The sequence below is a fragment of the Phalacrocorax aristotelis genome, chromosome 4, assembly GCF_949628215.1.
Source record: "Phalacrocorax aristotelis chromosome 4, bGulAri2.1, whole genome shotgun sequence".
Taxonomy (NCBI): domain Eukaryota; kingdom Metazoa; phylum Chordata; class Aves; order Suliformes; family Phalacrocoracidae; genus Phalacrocorax; species Phalacrocorax aristotelis.
In genome coordinates this window covers 14,083,101-14,105,723 of record NC_134279.1, presented here as the reverse complement: position 1 = coordinate 14,105,723, position 22,623 = coordinate 14,083,101, and the positions used below count along the sequence as shown (strand labels likewise).

The window sequence follows — 22,623 nt, the reverse complement described above, 5'->3', positions numbered from 1 at the left end:
CTATCCATCTTTTAATGCTATGTCATTCAATTTTCCTTCCGTTAGCCTTTCTACCTGCCAGGAAAACTATTGCATGGCAGGGTTCTCCTGCTTGCTCCATAGCTTCCCTCTCGGCCCCCAGACCGAGGGGACTTCCCCATGGAAAATCATTACATGACGGCCGAGTTGTTCCAGCTCTCACTCTGTCCATACCTAGCTGAGGACCCCTCTATCCTATGGAAGACACCCAGAAACTCCTGTGGTGTGCCAGTCCCCTGCCCCTTCAGTGAACTTACCTGCAATATGGACTAAGTTAAAACGTGTCTGCAGAAGTTGAAGAACATGTAAAATAAATCACCTTCTGGCTGCTGGGTATGGGCACAATCTAAACACATTTTTTTCCAGTGGACCTTCATTCTTATTTTGTCATCCTGTCCCACCTGTACCTCTGGATTTGTTTAATTTATATCACAAGAGGGCACCCTTCACCTGATTACATTAAGTTTCCCATCTGCAGCTTGATGGGCAAAAGCTGAAAACAGGAGAAAGTCCTTGGACTAAAATGGAATTAAAGGGAGAGGGACACTGAAAGAAGAGCCACCAGGGATCAGCCAGTGGCACCTGCCGTGACAATGACCTTTCCTTGGCCGGGAGTGATAAATATTCACTCTCCTCTGTGTGATCCCTGTATGAAGAAGAGGACTACTGCAATTTGTAAAGCTGCATGCAGAAGTAGCAGACTAAAAATAAGGCATTTAAACAAAGCAACTATATAACACTCTGCACTGAAAATGCTCTCTCAAGTCATGCTGAAGCTAACAGAAATGCAACTTCCTTTTTTTTCTTCACTGTTAACTTTTTGGACCTCCAAGCAACCCAACTGCCAAAGCAATTTAAAACTATTTTGACAGCTTATGCAAAGAGCATCATTTTGGCTGTCAGTTTCTTGGATTTCTTCCCTGCCAATAAAGTCCCAGGCTTCTGTGAGAATTGTGCCTGAAATATTCTATTTGCCACAAGTCTGTGCCTGTAATGGCCCACAGGCAGTGAAGTAGGCGACTTTGCCATCTAGGCCCCCTTAGTCCTCTAGTACCATCTCAGACATGCTGAAGGTTTCTCTCAGCCCTTCCCTGCAGTTTCTCTGGAAGGATCTGGGTCTCCCCTAGCTCCTGAGCCAAGCCTGGCAGTTGTGGGTGAAGAATATCTGATACCCCGGGCACATGAACTCCTGCTCTGCTTGTAGGCATCTAAAATACACTCCTGGGGTGCCAACTTTAGACAACACTGAACATTCAATAGCTTTTCTTGACTCTATGTCCATTGCTTAGAAAATTATTACTATCCAAAAAGTTCTTTTTAGTCATAGATCAAGTACCAGTTTCAGCTCTGTCAAGAACAGGCTGTATAGAAAGACTAGACAAAAAACTGCAACCCCAAAATAATGATGTAGAGGTATAGGTTCTTGCTTGCTCTTTTAGACATGACAGTTGCATCCAGGGTGACCTACAGCTACAGGTTTTTTTTTTCTGTTGGGATCTTCCTAGGATAAATAGAGTGGCTAAGTATTCACAGCTACTACAAACTTATTAGGTGCGTAACACAGTGAACTACTTCACAGTCATAAACATAATCCGTAAAGCAAACACCCAGGGAGACTGTTTTGTTCACAGCTATAGTTGAGAAGAAGCCTCATCTTTTTGGCATCTTGCTATTTCAGTTGAAGTGGATTGTGTTCTCATTGTTACCCTTCCAAAAAAAGCAATTATGAAAATGATTTAATAAAAACATAATTTCATTTTTCAACACAGTTTGTATGCCAGTTCTCAAGGACTATTCTAGAAAAGTCAGCTTGGTCAACCAAATGTAAGAATAAGGGACAAGTATGGAAAATTAGAGTAACAAAACCACATAGTAAAAATAAGAATGTCTGTAGCATGTAGTGGTTAGTTGTGCACAACCGAAAGAAAGGAAAAAACCTCCCTAGAATTTGTGAAATAGCCCAAGATACATAGCTATTATAGTTTTTGTGGCAGGTGGGGTTTCTATGACACCCTTGATTTTTATTACTTTATATTTTTAAAATAACTTAGAAAAATAATGAGTTTGCCTATCAGCAGCCAACTCAAACACATAACGGATAAAGCAAAAAACACAGCCACCATTACAGTGGTGGGGAGAAACTTTCCCCAGCAGCCAATTTGTTGTGTCCAGTCCCTTCCCTTCTTAGCAATCCTGATAAGGCAAAATTCCTGGCTATATTCAGCTTATTAGGAATGGAAGTTCCTCAATGCAGACTTGGGTTTCACCAGGAGGAATGGTGATTTTTTTCCTCTCTGTAATCTATTATGAACTCTGCAGAGTCCCTGTAGCAGCAAGCTGCAGCAAAAGAAAGGGGAAAAATATTCCATCCAGGTGTGAAATGATTCATAGGTGGCACCTGAGCTCTTCAAAAGGTTCTGTCAGCGCTGTCCTCAATCAATACTTAAGCCTGAATCACTTGAGATTTTATCTCATCTGTCAGATGTGAGAAGCTATCTGTTTGTTCGTAACTTGTTTCATCTTTGCTGACACAATATCGCAACTGACTGCATATTTTTCACCACTTTGAACGCCATTTGGTGTACAGAAAAACAAATCAAGCCATGCCCCTTGGTAATCCACGTAACGTAGCAACAGCAGCCATCTTGTGCACTAGACTCTGCCCCAAAGTGCTGACCTGAAAGGAAGAGGGAAATGTAAATAAGTAAAGGCAATGGTTAGAATGATGTAAATCTTCCCAGGCAGCTTCAGAATACCTCAGATAAGGGTCCTGTGAAACTGAGGTTTGTGTTATCACAGATTTTCAAGCTCATAGTCTTTGTCTGTCCATCTTGCCACCCTGTATAACACAGAGTGTCTGTGCACTGATGTAAGTCTCCCTTTCTGTCCTCTCCCCGAAATAACTGGGATTAATCAGATGGAATTGTTACATCCATTTGTGATATCCCAGGATAAACCAACAGGGCCTGAGGAGAATCCTTAGAGTTGTGGTGTATGGTTGTGTCTCTGTGGTGCTACAGAGTGGATCAGAAGAGTTGGGATATTATAGCAATGGGTACCTCTAGGTGTTAATGTACCAGCTGCCTGTAACAGTGACAATCATACCTGATTAATGGTCAGTTCCTTGGGATATCTGTAGTTTTAAGACTCAAGTGGAGGTATGGCTTCAGGGTGAAAACACAGACTATTCATACACCTGCTTATTTCTGTGTCTTCATCTACGCACCTGATTAGTTTTCTCTGCTGCCACAAATTCAACTTTAAAAAAAAAAGTTGATTGGCAAAGCACAAGTTAAAACACTGCCATAATGGTTCGTGTATCTTTCACAACTAGTAAAATGAAAGAGTTGATGAGGCTACAGTCATTTTAAAATTTGCCTTCCCTGGAAAGTGGACTGAAGTTAAATGAAGGCTTGTATTATCCATCCCTCAGATTAGGGCCCCAGAATCCCATTAGGAAGAATAGCATTGCTTATAATTACATCCAGACAATACTAGCAAAGAGTGCATGAGAACAAAGACTACCCCCAGGGGAAAAAAAACTCAAAAGCACAAGAGAGGAAGAAAACACTCAGAAGAAAAACTGAGCCCAGGGACATGGTGCTTTGTAAGCAACCCGTGAAGTCCCCATTTTCTTTCTCAAGCAGCGTCCTTTAGTGTAAAGCATCCTAAAGTCCATATAAATACACTTCAGATGATATTTACAGGGATCACATATTGCACCAAATTTTTTCATTCAATTTCAGAGAAAAGGACAATAGCAATTCTCACAGACCATGTGCGCATAAAAAGATCTTATTTTCCCTCACATTTGTAAGGGAGAAGCGTTTTTTATTTGCCAGACAGAGATGTCTCAGGACAAAGTCTTCCTTTACTGTGAGGAAGCAACAACTTAACATGGAGGCAGGCTAAGCAGTGCCCAGTGACACCAGACCTGCAGGAAGTCCAGAACTCCTTACCATCATCAGTAAAGGCTGGGACAGTGAGCAAGTACTGCAGAATCTTCCGATCCCTTTCAAAAGGACACTCTACTTGCTTCCATGTCATAAGTTCACTGACTTTGTTTTGCCAATCCCCAAAATTTCTGTCAGAAAAGAAAATAGAAGAGGTGCTATATATTGTACAGTACTATTTACCCTGAACATGTTTTAAAAAGACAGAGAGATATCTTTGTTTTAAGTTCAAGGCTTTGATTCTCCCCAGGTTTTAAGCTAGGATTGAATGTGATCTGACTCAACAAATCAGCTTCTAACTTTTGCATTTCTGTTTCAAACTAAGATTACTTCCCACTCCTCCACCCTGGTAAAACTGTTGTTATTTATGAATATAAACAGTAGATAAGGAACTGCACTCAGTTTCTTTTCAAGGAGCTGATAATACTTCTTATACCCAAATTTTCACTTTGATGATGCTCATGCTTGCTTGTTTTGCAGTGAAATATTTAGTACTTTTCACATCAAAAGTCTCCAGATGCTCAATACTGACATTTTGAAATCCAGATGCTCCGCTTTAGTTAATCTGAAATGCTCAATTTTCTTGCTCAAAATTTATGCCAAAAGTAAACACTTCCCATGTAGTGTGTTGATGTAATTAATTGATAAACTCTTTCAATTAAAGTTTAACACGCCTCACTCAAGTGCACATAGATCCCTTTAGTAAAAGGACATTGCAGATCATCACAAAGTCTAGCTTTAGAACCAGGCTAAGTGTACTGTAACTTTTTGCAAGTGACCCAAGGCTTCTTGAAGGATGAAAGTACCAGATAACAAATCATGGCATAAGCCACACTGTCAGATAACAAGCAAATCGGAGGGAGAAGAACTACTGAAAGACAAGGGACTCAAAACCCCTTCACAGCTGCTCTGTCACATGTTTCTTCACAGACAATCTGTGACTTATATGTATGAAAATACTGTGTATATATCTTGACAAAGGATGAACTCACCTTTTACATGTGGAATTTACAAAGAAGCTCTAAAATACTAATTTGAATTATTTTGTTGTTAAGCATACTGTACCTCTAAGTCGAAACGTTCAGAAGAATTTGAGCACATGGAAAAAGTTCTGACTTTTTTCCCCACTAAAAAATTGTGAATATTGAAAGGGTTTCTGTAGACATTCCATCTTCAAAAAAAAAATTGCTTTTCCTGACTACCTCCCAGCTCCTGGGAAAAGTAACAGATACACTCAAATTCCAGTCTAATTTTGTTTTCCCAGAATCTCTCCAGTGGAAGTTGTACCGTGATCTGCTTCAGTTTTGTGTTACAGGGGTTGACCCTGTGTTAATACCCCCACTCAGTGCTCTACTTAATTCAAAATTGACATGGCCATTTGGAAGATGATTGGCACAACCTTCACTGAAGAAGTAAACATCTTTGATCAAGAGGCTGAAGAAAGGTATTATGATCTAAGGAAAGAACATTATTCTCAGTCTGGTCCTGAATCAAAACAATGTTCTACAGAGAAAAATAAAAGGAACTCAGGTCGTACAAAAGTTAAGCAAAATACCGAAGGACTAAGATCTGTGTATCTCTCTCTTTCACCACACAAAAATATTGCATTCACTGCATTTTAAAATACATTACGTTTCTCTACAAAGGAAGTTGTCTCTTGGATTGCAAGCTAATCCTAGTAGTTTTATTTCCAGCTTTGTGCCAAGCTGCTTCCACTACCTTTAACTCTTCTTGGCATGTAGCTCCCTCAAGGTCACAATTAAAGTACCTGTTGGCACTCCACTGCTTGTCATCTGTGGCTACGAGGCATGTTTAGAATAACAATATGACTAACAAATTTCATTTCTATGTCATGTCTCTTGTTTTCACTTTCTTATTCTTCCTTGCAAATTCCAGAACATAAGAGCTCAGGGGTACCTACTTCTTACATGCAATTCCTGCAGGGTATCTCTTAGTGCAGTTCTCCCTCTTGACAGGAACTTGCTTGGTAAATGAAGGGAGATGCACATTAAAGCACAGCATGGAAAATTTGGGGCTAGCAGCACAAATGGCTTTCAAACTACAATTCCCTGAGCTCATGCAGGAAATTGAACCTTGGCACTGACCTGCTCAAAATGAAGTATTTCCTGCCAACTGAACAAATCAAAGGAATTTTCTCTGGAGAATGCTGTAACATTCTTACATTCTTAAAATTATTGTATTTTAATTTGCATCCTACAAAAATTTTCACAGCTTCACATCCTTGTTGCAACTGGGGATGCAACAGATATCACTTATCACTATTTCCATGGAAGACTTTGCTGCACCATTTCAATATCTGCAAGTTCTTTCTCTGAGGTCCCAAAACTCACTTTTTGCTGAAAAGAAGTAAACATCTTACATTTAAACTTCTGGTACTTTGAACAATATGTGAACAGAACCTTAGGACTCTGCAAAGAATCCCTCTTTTTATTTGCATGTGTATAAAAACAATATAGAGCAGCAGACTGCACATAAATTTGCTTCATCCTGCCTGGTAGTTTATTCTGTGAGCACCAAGATCAGGTTTATTAAACACAGCATGAAGTCCTAATACTATAAGCAGTTGATGAGCAACTGGTTCTAAGTGGGGAGCAGCTAGGAAGCTATTTGGCTCCTTTCCACAAGAACTACAGCTGAGATTTGGCATTAACGTGTGACCAAATCCAGTTTATTTCTCAAAAGCTAATTTATTTTAAATGGCAAAGAAAGATGCCACATCTATTAATGCATAGTTCACAGCCACTTCTGAATCTGGAAGGTGGATATTAACCCACTGCGTTATACAAACACTTGATTCATCTCACTATTTCCTCTAAAAAACTCCAGAGTACGTTTAAAGTTCATCTAAAGACCATACACAGGAAGAGGACTCCACAGAATCTAGACAGAAGCTCTGTCTAGATTTGAGTTTTAGAATACCTTTTCTGAGTAAATTTTAAAGCTTTTCCACCCTAAACCATAAACCACTGAGCACCAGTAGCATCTGTAAGAACAAATTACCAGCAACCTCATTTCAGTCCTTAGCATTTCCATCTGTATTACTGGTTTCTAAGATAAAGTTCTCTGTCAAAAAAGAAATAAGCTGATGCAATGTACTTATTTTATTTTTTAAAAAATCAAAGCAATCATTTAATGCTTGCAACTTTCAGTCAGCACAAAGCTGAACTGGCCGTCCTAAGATAGTCACTTTCATTGAGCCATGAGGTTTCCTCAAATATTCCATTTACTTTCTTGGTAGCTTACAGGTAATATTTAGACATTACCAGTAAAAAGGGATTCCATTTTTAGGCTTCTTATTCTATTTAAAAGGCCACTAGGGGTACAGTCACTAAGAATCAGAATCCCAAGACAAAAGCTTACCATGCAACTTAACAAGCACATTTAATTTTTGTCCATTGCCAAGTCATTTGTAAACATACCTTCTCTCTGTTCCTATGAGCTGTCAAGGACCTTTGAGTGGCTCCACGCAGACCAGTTTGGTAATTATAAAAATTGCTAGAAGGGTCCATCTGATGCTACAAGGGATGAAAAAATGTAAATAATGAGCCAGTGTCGTCACCACACACAATTCTTTTTCACTTGAACAACTATTTCAAAAAGGAAGTCTGCTGAACAGCACCACAAATATGGCCTTTTAGAGGACTGCAGTACCTCTTTACCTGTTCATTTGATCAGAAGAGAACCTTGTTCTAAAAAATGTTCACTGAGCACAACAAGGGATCCAATACAAGTCAGGGGCAGGAAAGCAAAGGCAGGATTCATAGACCTTCTTTCTCTCTCCACAAGGAAGGTAGCTTAGCTTTAATTCAAAAGCCAAAAATCATGAAAATAAGACAACAATGGGTCTTGGCACTAATATTCTGCTTTTCATAGTATGCAGGTTTCTCAGAGCTGATTCAGTTGCAATGGCAAAGTAAGATCAGACACTTAAAGCTGTTAGTGCCCCCACCTCATTGCTCCAAGACTGACTGCTGCATCTCAATGACTATGATGACTGCATGGCTCACAAAGCACGTCCATAACCAGCAATGTCCAGACTGCATAATAAGGTCAAATGTAACAGCGCTATAATCTTAACAGCAGCTTCCTGAGCTGTGCAGCCACCCTTGACACAAAGAAGGCTATTTCCCACCTAAGGGTGGGGGAGGGAAGTGTGAGGTGGCTACAGACATCCAGTTTTAGCCTGTTATCATAGAACAAGTTAAATCTGCTGATTATATCAAATAAACATTTCATGCTTGCATCAAGTACAAAACATTACGTTTTCTTTCTTATTAATAAATAGCCTGTATTAACCAATTGCCATTTACATCACAGGATAAGTAACTTTTTGGTAAATAATCTGTTGGGTAAATCACAAACTCATACACTGCTGCACCTACATGATCTTTGACAAAAGTCTCTACTACCTGAAGGTAACTGGCGATCAGTGAGTTCAAGACAAATTTTTCTTAAAGGGCAAGGCAGACACCTTACAGCTCAACTTGATTTTCAAAGGCAGAACTGCATTAGGTCAATCCACACCACCCCTCTCAAATACATCTCCCTTTCAAGAGATTACCTACTTTTTTTTTTAAAAATAATTCTTAGGACATGGGTTTGGGAATAATAAAAAAAATTTTACTTCAATTTCCTTCTTCCAAATCAAAAGAGCACAAGTTGGCTGAAAGATTCTTATTACATCTTCTAGAATTTCCATTAAGAGCACAAGCATACTAAATTATACATGTCATAATGAAGTCAAACTCATATTTTAGATAAGTTAAAAGTAAAATGCTATTAATAGCCCAGTGTCCAAATGTTGGCCAAACTTACCTCTAGAATACCAAACTTTGCTGTCTTCACTTTTGTCCAGTTTTTCTTTAACCGAGACACAGGGCTCATGTTCATGCCAGCTTGATGTAAGAGGGGTAAATTGTGAAGCATTAATAAAAAAAATCTTTCAAGTAGCTAAGGCTAATAAGTATTTCTAAAGCACAGGAGCTATTAACAGTAACAAATATTTTCAACAGAGTTACTCAGAAATCAGACTAGTTTTCTTGAAATTCCAATGCTAAAAACAACTTTGGAAACAAAATGAACACCCCTTACAGAATGAGAGCTCTAAAAAAATGCTATGACATCATGTAATAAGGTTTTGATAAAACATGAATATACAGTAGAAAAGTGCGAGTTTTCTCACCAGTCTCTCTTACATGTGTCATTGAAAATTACACATACCTATGAAGTTTTCACATTTCAAATTAGAAAAATATTCCCAATATAAAAAAGGTGTGGAATTTTTAAACCACTAGGATATATATGGTGTGATAGAAACGATGGAAGACATCAATCCTCCATATTACAAGAAAAGTTTCCATTCCAATTTAGCACTAAAGTGGGTTTCAGATCTCTGAACAGTTGCAATTAAAATTTTTTCTGTAACTTACACAAAGCAGTAAACAATTTCTTACACACATAACATTACAACAATGTTGAGCAATTTTCCACTACTTCCCCTCCCAACTTCACACCGCTGAACATGCTAAGCAGCAGACTTTTGTATAAAGCACTGAGCTTCCTTTATCTGGATTCAAACAGGGACAAAATGTCTCAGGACACATACTTACAAATAATAGCCATTAAGGAGTTAAGGTTGCCAATGTTAAAACATTCCCGTGCCACACTGATGAAATATTCTATCACTCTTGCTCTGTGCTGCTTCTTCACAGGCTGCAAGAGATGCCATTGGATCGTTACGTTCAGCAGTAAACAGAGCACTTTGACCCATCCCCAAAAGAAGCAACACACCTGTTAACAGACTGTTTTCCACATGTACCACAGCTTCACACTATGCTTTACATGTAGAGGAAACCACGCTATTGTGTTCAAAAGCCATCAGGACAACAAAGACAACCCAGGTACCAGGCAGGTAGAGAGTAAGGAAAACAGGTAAAGAGTCTCTGCCAATGTCGTGGTTTAGCCGGCAGCTCAGCCCCACACAGTAGCTCGCTCACTCCCCCACCGGTAGATGGGGGAGAGAATCAGAAGGGTAACGCTCGTGGGCTGGGATAAGAACAGTTTAATAATTAAAACTAAAAGAAAATGCAATGTAAAGGAGAACAACGAGAGGCGCAAAACCCCGGGGGAGGGGAAGGGAAAGGGGAACGAACCGCCGAAACGAACCACCCGCCAACCCGACGCCGCGCCGCTTCTGAGCCGCAACCTGCCCCCCCAATATACTGGTCATGGAGTCACATGGTATGGAATGAACATGCCATTGGCCAGTCGGCGTCAGCCGCCCCCACCATGGCCCTGCCCCTCCCAGCTCCACCCCCGCCCCCCCCCCCCCGGCACGGAAGCTGGAAAGGTAGCCGACCCCCCACAGTGAGGAGAATTAACCCCTTCTCAGCCAAAACCAGCACAGCCAAGAAGAAGGGTATGAAGAAGACTAGAGAAGGTGGTCAGCACAGAGGAGAGAAAAGATGGCTCCATTCACAAGGGGAATTTGCAGGAGAGAAGGGCAGGCCAGGCACATGCCTGTGCCAAGAAGGCCTAACCCAGCTTAACATCACCACTGTGTCACACAAACAAGGCTGAGGCACAAGTATGATGCTGAAAACACAGAACTTATTTCTTCTTCAGCCCTGTGCTGACTTTATGTGAAAATATACAGAGCCGAGCAAATGCAAAGTCCAAGGGCACACTGAAGGGGCACCAAACCTGAAAAGACTTAACATTGTTTTGGACAACTAGACTAAACAAAACCTTTTAGCAGAAAAAGTCCTTGCTTATTGTACAGATTTCTGTTGCAACGAAGTAACTGAGCCTGTTAAACCATTCCACATAGGCTTCCAGATTCTGGGTCTTTTTTCGATCTCCATAGCAGCTCTGCAGACAGAAGAAAAATAGCAACCTTTGGTGCAATCTTCATTGTTTCCCTGAAAGAAACCTTTTGCCCTTCTGCTTCCTGTCCTCAAATGCTGTCAAGTAATCAGGAGTAACTCTATTAACAAAAGTGACAAGAAGATTAGAGCGAAAGCAGCAGTGATAGTTTTGAGTATTTATAACTTCTTCCTGAGCTGTTGGCTCAGTAAAGCAGGCATGTAGAATCCATCACCTGCTGTAAGTCCTACTGGATGCCAGGACTTAGGATAAATTTATGCAAACAACCCAAGCTATGTATCTGCTTAAAGCTTCCTTGGATATGAGCACTGTTTCAGTCCTCACTCCTGTCCCATTCATATACTAGCGTCAACATTATGTCCTCTGCAAGTGCAAAAGGAAAAGAGAGTCCATCCCACTCCACTGGCATATTGTGTTAAGTTGTTGACACCAAATTAACATACTGTATCCTAACTTTGGGAGATCAGCTCTACCATTTGATTGGATTCTTCCTTTCCTAACCAGTGCTATTTGTTCTGTGGTGTCTTGGAACAATTCCCACGCCACGTCTCAGGGTTGGCTAAAAAGGGGTAGACAGGCGTTTTAGTGATCTCTACCTACAAAATAATTTTCAGAGACTGTCTTACTGAACATCAAATTGTAAACTTGAGTCATTCACTCTGTCATTTTTAGGGAGGACAGTAATTCAAGTTTTAACTGCCTGACTTTGGCAGAGTTTATTTACAGAGCATGAGTCATCTTGAAAGTAGCATTCAAGGACATACAACTCTACTGTGGATAGCTAAAAACATTACATCTTTGCCCTTCATCTCATATGGGTCTAGAGCTCACTGCCCCCTTTTTGTTATGTATATTGCGCTATCTGCCAGTTTGCTGCATAGAGTTCAGTTTACTAAAAGGAAGAACATATGTTGAAAATAAGTAACACAAAAGCCAAAGTTAAACTCAGTCTTTTTCCAGTTTTAGACCACATAGGTGGCCTTGAGAAAACATTCACTGGATTAAGTTCTCCCTTAGCTTAAATCAGAAAAAAACAGCAAATATCTTAATTTAATTCAATTTGTTGGCTGAATTCTGGAGCGTCAGGAGTTGTTCTCCAGAAAGAAAAAGCATCAACAAATTCAAGAGGAATACTATAAAGCTCATTTCTGCTGGTCCTTATTTATTGCTGGACCTCACTTCCAGCTCGTGGGGCACCTGAGCTCCAGGATGTTAACTGCTGCATTTCAGAGCTGCTCCAGATCTGCTCCAATTACCTTGTCATTGTCCAAAGGATCCTTTTGCACAAATGCCTGGACAAATTCTTCTGGTCCAATATAATTAAGTCTCTCCTAAATAAAGCACATAAGCAGCCAAGTCATATCCTATGTTAAGGTGCATTTCGAAAAGAAGGAAAGGATGAAATCGGACTTGGAAGTACAACAACTCACAAGCTCTATGTGTGTCAGCTGCTGAGCTAATGCGTAAGGATCATTGCAGACTGTGATTATGTCCCTCTGGATGGACTGGGGCTTGGTCTTTAGAACCATGAGGCGATCTGTGAACGTGGCATTAATTTTTGCAAGTACTTCCTCATACGGGCTAGCAGTGGCGAGCTTCTGAATCAGGTTCTGGAGGAGCTGCTGTACATTCTTTCCATACATCTGTCATGACATGAAACAACTGGGAGATGTTTTCAAAATGTGAGAAGATAGTATTAAAGTCTGCATGACACCAAACCAGATTGATGCTAATACCTGTATTTGTTGTTAACTTTAAGAGATGCTCTACTATGAGAGTTTCTATTACTGGTATTTCATCAGACCAAAAGGAATCCAGCTGAGGATTTAAACACTGATTGTCCCCCAGATTCAACAGTGATCCAGTTAGCTCAAGGAACAGCAGAAAAGTCATGCATAATCTACTGCATGAAAAGTACCACCAATCACCGGTCAAAATACAAGAAATGAAAATACTCCATCTTCTCCTGCTTAAGACCACAGGAGAAAACAATATGAGTGTCAAGAGGATGGGTGTCAAGGGTGGGTGTCAGGAGGATGGGGATGGGCTCTTTTCAGTGGTGCCCAATGACAGGACAAGGGACAATGGGCACAAGCTGGAACACAGGAAGTTCCACTTAAATATGAGAAAAAACTTTACTGTGAGGGTGACAGAGCAGTGGGACAGGATGTCCAGAGAGGTTGTGAAGTCTCCTTCCCTGACAATATTCACAACCCACCTGGATGCAGTCCTGTCCTCCCTGTTCAATCAGGGGGGTTAGACAAGATGATCTCCAGAGGTCCCTTCCAACCCCTACCATTCTATGATTCTGTAATATAAGGTCATTCAATGATGAAGAAAGGGCCTGCTTCTCGCTGGAATAAACCAAGACTAGTTTCACTGAAGTCAGAGTTAAAACTTCTGGTAAATCTGAGAAAAGGAGAAAATAATAAAACCACCTCTTTTCTTAAACCTTGCAGGCCTTTCCATGTGGGGGTTTAAGTTAACAGGAGTGACAAATTTAAGTAGAAGCAGGACTTGACTCTGAAGTAGATAGATCTGTGTAACTGACCGCAAGGTGGTTAGTCTTCCCATTTCCAGATACCATCCTAAAGCCATGAAAGCAAAACCTAAGTGGCTGAAAAAAAGAGCATCCAAAATCTATTGGCTGCAGCACAGTATGGTATGATCAGTCCAAGGCAGGAATGTTTCCTGTATTCTAATTAATTCGTCATGCCCTCCAAAGCTGCTATTTATATGGATTTCCAAATTTACTCAAATACAACAGCACTGTCTTGGGTGAGATTCATTCTTGAAGTCAGTTGTGTTCAACCAAGGCTGAACTTGTCTTGTTACATGGTAAATAATTGCTTTCTGCTTAGATGTGTTTTGATTTTCTAGACAAATTTCATGTGAGAGAACTTTATGAAGGATTTTCTTGCCTGGCTGTTAATCAACTGAGAATGGAAAAAATAATCTAAAATACCTAGGATGAATTCTGGCTACTGATGGAAATCACTTAATAATCAGTGAGTTAAGCTTCAAAGCAAAAAAATAAATGTTGCCTGGATTTGTGGTTCATGTCAACCCAGAACTGTCAACAAAATCAGGGAGAAAATGGGTGAAGATACAAAGCTGAACCACCTAATTCTGTTCAGTCTGCTTCTCTAGATGGAAAACCACAGAGAAAAGGCAAACCGGCACAGATACCCTCCAAACCAGAACAAGAAATCAGGGTAATTAGCCCACATCTGATCTAACAGCAGTTCAATATAACGAACATCCCTCTGTCCAGGGATGAGGTAAAATCCTCCTGGCACAACGGCAGAAGGAAATGCCAGTTTCCTCTCACACCTCACAGATGTACCTCAGCCCACAAAACCAACACCCCTCTGCTCTTTTGAGCCTCAGTCTGCTCTTGAGCAAAGAGGCAGTGACCTTGAGGCATTCTGTGCAAGGATAAAGATGTACTGTGTTTTCTACCCACAACAGGTCTTTGCTGCTGGGCCATTACTTAATCTCATGCATTTTTGAATATCATATATATATTTAACAAAACACCAATGAACTTGCAGAATATGTCTTTTAACAATGAGATATTAAACATATGGTCATCTTCTATATTAGGTTTCTCCTTTCCACTTATTTTGTCCCATAGTCTCATTTCTGATTCTATATTCACACTGACAATGCTGATATTTATATTTAAAAACCTCTGAGGATTGGCTAGCACATGAGAAAGTGATGGGAGACGTCACCTCAAGGTCAGCCCTTTGTGTCTGGAAGAACCATTACTACCTGCTAGATATGGAATATCATATGTTAAATGAGTTTCCACAGTCAATCTCACTATATGATATCATGGAGTGGAGCAGGGAGCGGCAGGAAGAAAGGACAGTGCAATATTGGGCTGCACATGAAAAGACATCATGATACAGGATGTAGCTTTGGTGTGATTGGATACTCATCAAATGTTTCATAGAAAAAGCCACAGATAGATGTTTATATGGAACTGATCAGGAAATGGAAGGCAATGGCTGATGGGAAAGGTTTCAAAAGATATACCTTGAAACTAAGGGCAGTTAAATGGTAAAAGGTACCAGAACAATTTAGAAATATCTCATGAGCATGATGACCTCTCAGGACACAGAGAAGAAAAAAATCGAAGGAATCGAATTGAATTGAGGGAGAAGAAGGGATAAAAACAGAATCAGCAAAGTTTTTCCAAAGACTATTTTTGATGCAGCAGTATGTTAGTGTGGTGAACAGTTTTAATTAGACCCTTACTGATAGCTCTTAACAGTACCAGAGCACAATAATTTGGGAAGTGGAATAAGAAGCTACAAGTAGAAAAGCTGTAGTGAACAGGAATAGGAAACACTGCTTCTTTTGTATCCTTCAAGGTAATGACTCGCACAAATCCAAGCACTCCGTAGAAAAGCAAGGTCAAGGAATTTGCCATTTACTGTTCCAAGCAGTTCACAATACGCAAGTCAATTTACTGCAGTGTTTGCTTTCCCTTTGTCTTTCTAAAGGAAACCTTTAAGTAAAAAAAAGCTCAAAGCTAGAGCTAGAAAAGATATATAGCTCACTGCCAGAGTAAGATTGCTCCCTAGTGCTCATTTTCTAGCACTCAGTAGACCTGCCTTTCCCCTCAGTAGATTATTTCGCTGTTTAAACTGCCTGTATTGCCAAAAACACTGTAGACAACCCTTCCCTGTTGCCATTTCACTCTTGCATCCACCAACCCATCCACCACCAGGCTGAACACCCTTCTCTCTTTTTGTGCCAGTGGGTATTTTCCAAGTCAGTGTGAGTCCTCAGTCTTAGTACTTTTCTTGAACTGAAGTTCCCTATCTTCCTATTAAGAGTACCCAGAAACAAAGCAACAGTGTAGGAGCACTGTACAGGGAAAAGTGCTGCCTGGCACACCCACAATGAAGGCAAACCCCTATTGTCTCTCCACAGTCCAGAGGCTCCTGTAGCTATCTTGCAGGAACTCTAAGCTTGCCCATCAAATTTGGTATCTTTTTCATTGTTTTCCATACCGCAACGCACTCTCTTGTCCCATGTTCTTTTGTCCCTCCCCACTTTCACACATCAATATGTATTTCAGCTTCCAAATTCAGTTTAGGTTTGTTCTCTTCCATCTTTGTTTAGAGTCTGTCAAGATCTTTCCAGGCGTTTGGCAGCACTCACAACTACTCCCAGTAAAGCTCACCTATGTGCTTGTTAATGTGCCTTTTGCTGCCTTGTTCATATCATTATTCAAAAGCTTACATAAGGAATACCAGCCCCTAAGGAACATTAGAAACACAGCGTCATTGTCGTGGTTTAGCCGGCAGCTCAGCCCCACACAGTCGCTCTCTCACTCCCCCACCGGTAGATGGGGGAGAGAATCAGAAGGGTAACGCTCGTCGGTTGGGATAAGAACAGTTTAATAATTAAAATTAAAAGAAACAACAATAGAAATGCAATGTGAAGGAGAACAACGAGAGGCGCAAAGCCCTGGGGGAGGGGAAGGGAGAGGGGGAACGAACCGCCGAAACAAACTGCACGCGACGCAGCCGCCCGCCAACCCGACGCCGCGCCGCTTCTGAGCCGCAACCTGCCCCCCCTCAATATACTGGTCATGGAGTCACATGGTATGGAATGAACATGCCATTGGCCAGTCGGGGTCAGCTGCCCCCGCCGTGGCCCCGCCCCTCCCAGCCCCCCCCCCACCACGCGGCAGAGCGCGGGAAGCTAGAAAAGGTAGCCGACCCCCCACAGTGAGGAGAATTAACCCCTTCTCAGCCAAAACCAGCACAGTCATTTAGCAATACCTCTTTGCATTTATAGTTCTTTCAAACGCCACTCCAGTGTCTTTTATAATCTTAGTATTACGCCAGCTACACATGATCTGCTTGTTGAAACCTTGTTAATTGCCTTTCCACTAAGTGAATAAGCCATGGCTTTTGGCTGAGTTTATTTCTATTTCAGTACCTAGAAGACAAGCATCAGTGAAGCATCAAAATATTTCATAATACTTCCGTGAAACTTTACTTCCATCTGAGAACTGGGACTTAGAAAAAGGTCAAGTGATTTCCTTGTGTGCTCTACCCGGAGGAAGGAATATGAGAGACAGCTTCTGAGTTTATATCTGCTGCTTTAAACTCCAGACAATTCTTTCGGGCCCATTTTTCTTTTAGAAACTTTTTTCCAAACCTGCTATAACTCTTCCATTGACCTACAAGTCAGAGGCCCAATTCCAACACATCTTACAAAAATCAAAGAAATTATCAATATCAGTAGGGATGTCAAGGCTTCCCAGTAACTCATCTAGTTTCTTCCAAGCAGAATCACTAAAAAAAACTAACACCCACTAAGTTGTGTCTGTCTGCACAATATGCAATTATATCATGGGTTTAGTGATGCAGTGAACCTTGCCTGTGCTCTGAAAATGATCTGCTTATGCTTTGTGGTTTCTTCCTAGGCCTAGGTACCAGACGGAAGTTTTTGCCTACCAGCACCTTCATAAGTTAGCTTAGCCATGCAGAGTCATACGATGCTATTAAGAACAGACTTGCACTATCAAAGCATTAAAGGAATGCCTTTTTGTGCGCAGAAATCTTACCTTATCACCACTGGCTATTCTTTGTGCCAACTCCTTTAAGTTCCTCATCATGCATTCATCTCGGAAAGCATAAGGAAATGTCTTTGTCCATTCAGTCAACAACTGCAGCGTTTTGGGTGCAATTTTTTGTACCTGGTTCTATTTGAAAAGAGGAGGAGGAGGAATGTTACATGTAACAGTGATACAGCACATACCTAACCCAAAGGAAAGAGAATTCCCTTCTGTAGGATACTGTGGAGCATAAGGGTATGAAGGTCAGTTAAATTTTTAACCTTAATTTAATTCAGCATTGGATTACAGGCCAGAGCCAATACCCATTGAAGCCAATGAAGTCACTTTAATTGGCTTAACTGACCCGGAAATTAGGCCCCAGGTAGGTGGAACTCTTAGAAAAATTCCCCTTATCATCAGGAGTGTCTCAGTGCAAGACATTTATTAGTGTTTCTATAACATATGGCTAACTATCAACAATGAAATTGATAAGCTCCAGTTCTGCCAAGACTTATGCACGAAATATACCTTATAGTGAGAAAGCAGTGGAATTATTCAAGTATATTAATTTGATTTGTATCATTTTCTGCTGAGGTGGAGGTTCTGTCCAAATGTCCAAATCCTACTCCCTTTCAACTCTAGACATGACACAGAAAAAAACACACATTCCCATGCAAAGGGGCCAGCAGTCTAAGCCACTCTGCAAAGACTGTAGCAAGAGTGCAGCTTAAGCATGGGAGACAGGTCAGTGTAATTCTCACTGGTGTGCTTAATTCATTCTTATGTCTTTCCAACGTTTTGGCATTATACGTCAAGATGTTTGGAACCCTGAAACAACAACTGCAGGGTCAGTGCAGGATACATCATTAACAGCAAGTACTTTTGCTTCTGGCCCATGTATTAGTAAAACAAACCATGCAGCAGCACCAATAGTCTTCACAGATGACAGGCTGAGCAGTGTGGAAATTTCCCATTAATGTCAGTATATAAAGGTCAAATTCTAGTTGCTTATATGAGGTTTTCAATCTGTTTAATCCTGCTCAGGACTCTCTTGAATAGGAACATTTTACTGTGGGTAGGGTAGAGACATTTGGCTGGAATTAACAGGAGTACATAAGAGTGAGGGATCATACCTTGTCCAGGCCAGGCTCACTTAGTCTCTGCTGCTCAGTGCACAGATAGCAGACTTTGGCCATGAGCTCATATGGATGCATGAACAGGCGTGAACTTAGAAGGAAGGTGAAGATGTATGTCCTCTGCTAACAAGAGGAAGACGGGAAAGGGATAAACTACTACCAGTTATACATTTTCTCAAAATGCATTCCTGAAATCAGTTCCTAATACTTTATTATCTGCAGAAGAAAGCTTTGCATTTGACTGTGCCAAGAGCTATTACTACAGTAGTAAGCATTTAATTTAACACTTGTCATTGCTCCAGAATCGGTGTTACAAATTTGTGCTTGAGCCCAGGTATGCAATATTTAACCAAAACAAGGCAGGGCAGGGCTGGTTTAGCTCTCCTATTGCACACAGCCTTATTACAAGCTCAGTACCTGAAATTATTCAGAATAAAATTTCAACTCATCTTCCCTTGCTGTACAGTAAACCTTTGCAAGAGCCATTACCAGATTACATAAATCTTTCTAGCCCAACAATAGAATTAAATTTATGCTGCAAATCCAAGCTACTTGAATTGCTGAAGTCTACTAGAATACCAACAGGGAAATCTTGTCTGCTTCCACATTGCTAGTGAAAATAAATAGTCTTCACAAAAAGAAAAAAAAAGATGCCAGTTGACCAAATTGTTGAGCTGACTCAATTACGCCACATACACCATTGTATTTGCCTGTCTGACCTCAGTAATCTACACACTATGACCTCGTTCTTCCATTAAGAATACCCAAATACTGTTCATTTTTCATAGTATTGCTTGTTTCCTGGGTGAAAGTGGAGGGAAATACCTACCTTAATTTTACAGAATAAAAATTAGTAACTCATTCTGACGTTAGAAGAGGAGGCTCCTTATTTTGCTTTAATTTTTCATATATCATGATATAAACTCATTGTGAGATGGATGTTCAAAATATCCACTCTAGTCCCCACATTGCCAGTAATTAAGTATTTATGGCACCCACAAGATAGATTCTACAATGTTCCTGTTCTAGGGACTGGGAATAGTTATCCTGTTTGACCAGTTGGCGTCTAAATTGCTATATGTTTAAATTTTACATTAATCATTAATGGATAAGCACTAGCTTAAGCATGGTCCTGTGCTGCTGTTAACTCTGACCCAAATTAAAAAAGATCCTGTCTTGGAAACATGAATAGATCTATGATAATAACAGAAGCTGAACATAAGTGGACTTATATCTTCAGCAGGAGCCTTTCAACAAGCAGACATGTGCTTTCATCATCCCCAACTGTTCCCTCCAACTTTTTGGTATCATTCTTCTTTTTGAAGAATTACATAAAATGTCTCAGTCTATGGATGCATCTAGACAGGCCAAAAATTCTCAGATGACAAATGTCCTGTTCTCTTGTCCAGCCTCTGCTGATTCCCAACGGTGTAGTACTACTTCAACAGTTCAGTTGCTAATTACAAGATACATGTGGACCTCAGATAAGCATTTGGAAATATGCATTAAAACCTGTTTGTTTTTCAAACTAAATATATTAATCCTGTCATACCAGTGGTCATGTGTTTCTGCTCAACTTGCCTGACAGATTTTTTAAGGGTTAATGGTACACACAATCCATCAAACAGTAAGCCACGCTGGTACTTGCTTTATAAATGAGTCACCGGGGTTGCATACCTCACAATAGGAGTAATAATTAGACTTCCGAAGTCAGGTGAGTTACTGCATGCTGCACTCACACAAAGCATGCTTATCCTATGAGTGCTGATCAGTCACTCGAACCCCTTCCTTAACAATTTGATGTGACACATTCTGCTTTTACTGCACATGTGGAAGTTCCCTCTTAAGAGATGCATCAGGCTTAGTCATATAGTTAGCTGGGTGTATAGACTTACATCAGGACAGTAATCTACATTGGGTACTAAGTGCTGAATCAGAGCTTCCAGAGACCGTGAAAGGAGGTTGTTGTCATGGTAATACAGCCCTCCATAGTTGCCCTCTTTTGACTGATACAGGTTCCTGTTGTAGCCGCTGCTGTCAAACATAGCTGCAAAGGGAGGTGTCTGTGGCATCCTTTCCTGAGGAGACACACAGAAGAGAGATAATTACCAGAAGGTGCAATGTAAGAGGCTTTCTACACTCCAGAGATAGTATTGCACTAGGAAGAAAACCCAGTGTCACACCCTGTGTTCCTTTCACACAGCAGTAAAGTTTGTACTGTCTTCCAGCCCGTGCAGATTTCTCAGGAAAGGGCCAATGCAGGCTCTAATTGCTGCCTGTCATCGCAATTGTCACATGCTGCTTCTGTATCTTGGTGTTTCTTCATTTAATGACAGATAAGAGATCATGGTTAAGAGCTAGTAGGAGCATACAAGAATCTTGACAGGTTTTGGGAACTCAAACTTTCTGTAAAGCTTCTGGGGACATGGCATAGTGTTCATTGACAACTTTGTGCAAATCCTGAGAGTAGTTACCCATGTTCAGCCTGTCATGGCCTGAGATAGCCCAGTCAGTGCACAGGAAGAGAGACTAAAGTGAAGCCCCCCTCAAGAGGTTGTGTGAGTACAGTCTCCATATGCAACACAACAGCCATGTAACTGCAATGAAAATCTCCGATTTCCCAACTCCACCCTGGTAAATCAGTGCTGCCTTATTCCAGTTAAACTGTGACAGGTGTGACCCAGGCTAAAGCCTGATGCTTCAGCACATCCATCTCTACTTACTCTCTGAGTGGCTCCGCAGAAATTTGGAAAAATATGCCTGTATATAGTTGCTTACTAATCTTGTTCAAGCTCACCAATGATATCAAAGATGTGAGCAGAATCAGAGATCTGTTAAACCCCCCTCCAAATCCTGTGACACTATGAAAAATCCAGCCCTGTGCCTTCCAGCTTCAGATTTTCTCAGTACTTAAGGAAAAATAAAGCAATTACTCATCAGCCTTGCATCTCAGTGCCTGTGGAATAAAAATGTTTTACCAAGGAAAAGATCAGCCAGTGCTGCAAGCTGTTCAGTTATCCAAAGTAGGGGGTGGGCAGCAAGGGGGCTATGACCACCCAAGAGCTCTTTTGGTTACACAGTGTGTGAAAAGGCTGTTGGGCTCAGGTTGCCTTTGGCAGCCCTTCCTCAGCCAATACTAGCAGTCCCGGTGGGATCCTGCCAGGCTTCCAAAGCCACGCCGACCGCCTGGCTATTGTTTCCGGGCACCAGGTGGGAAAGTGAACGCACCCGCTCTAGGCGGCGCGACCAATAGGTGCCAGAAGTTAACGTCCTGCGTAAAAGAGGGTCCCTCCTATCCCTTTGTCAGCAAGAGTAAGAGTAGCCCTTTGAGCTGGCCAGCCTTCCTAAAGTGCCTTAACGCGGATTTTAGGCTCTGTAGCGGTCGGCTCCCTGATTGCAAAGCTTACCGACGTCATTCCTCCCAAAAAGGCGTGAAAGCTGGCGTTACGCCCTGGCGTCATTTGCACGAGGCAGACCGGCTCCTCTCCCAGTAAAACATAAGCTGTGCTTTTCCCAAGCATCCTAACGCGTCTAAAACTGTTCCTCTCGCAGGCTTACAAAAGCCAATGGGGAATTTCACCGTCGGCTCTAGTTCACCCACAGGGCCAGGGCCGGGACCCAAATTCCTTCCTTGGCCTCCCCTGCTGCCGGCGAGACAGTCTCAAAAAATCGCGCTCCTCTTGACGTCTCTCCTCGAATGTCCCAAAAGGCCCAAGCTCACGCCGACATGGAAGAGAAAAAACCCGACCAATGGCGCCGATGCCGACGCCCCACCGTGAAGAGGCTGTTGGGCTCAGGTTGCCTTTGGCAGCCCTTCCTCAGCCAATACTAGCAGTCCCGGTGGGATCCTGCCAGGCTTCCAAAGCCACGCCGACCGCCTGGCTATTGTTTCCGGGCACCAGGTGGGAAAGTGAACGCACCCGCTCTAGGCGGCGCGACCAATAGGTGCCAGAAGTTAACGTCCAGCGTAAAAGAGGGTCCCTCCTATCCCTTTGTCAGCAAGAGTAAGAGTAGCCCTTTGAGC

The 22,623-nt window shown here is 41.4% G+C and overlaps 1 protein-coding gene across 1 annotated transcript; it reads right to left on the bottom strand.

The window, feature by feature from the left end:
- Positions 1-3,079: 3,079 nt before the first annotated feature.
- Positions 3,080-20,671, bottom strand: RASGEF1B (RasGEF domain family member 1B). The gene is given in 14 exon segments (XM_075092402.1): positions 3,080-3,102; positions 3,978-4,077; positions 4,079-4,102; positions 5,321-5,425; positions 7,412-7,507; positions 8,808-8,887; positions 9,602-9,704; positions 10,690-10,694; positions 10,772-10,862; positions 12,134-12,208; positions 12,308-12,520; positions 17,473-17,610; positions 18,597-18,719; positions 20,495-20,671. Coding segments are annotated over 14 exon segments (1,353 nt in total).
- Positions 20,672-22,623: the final 1,952 nt, after the last annotated feature.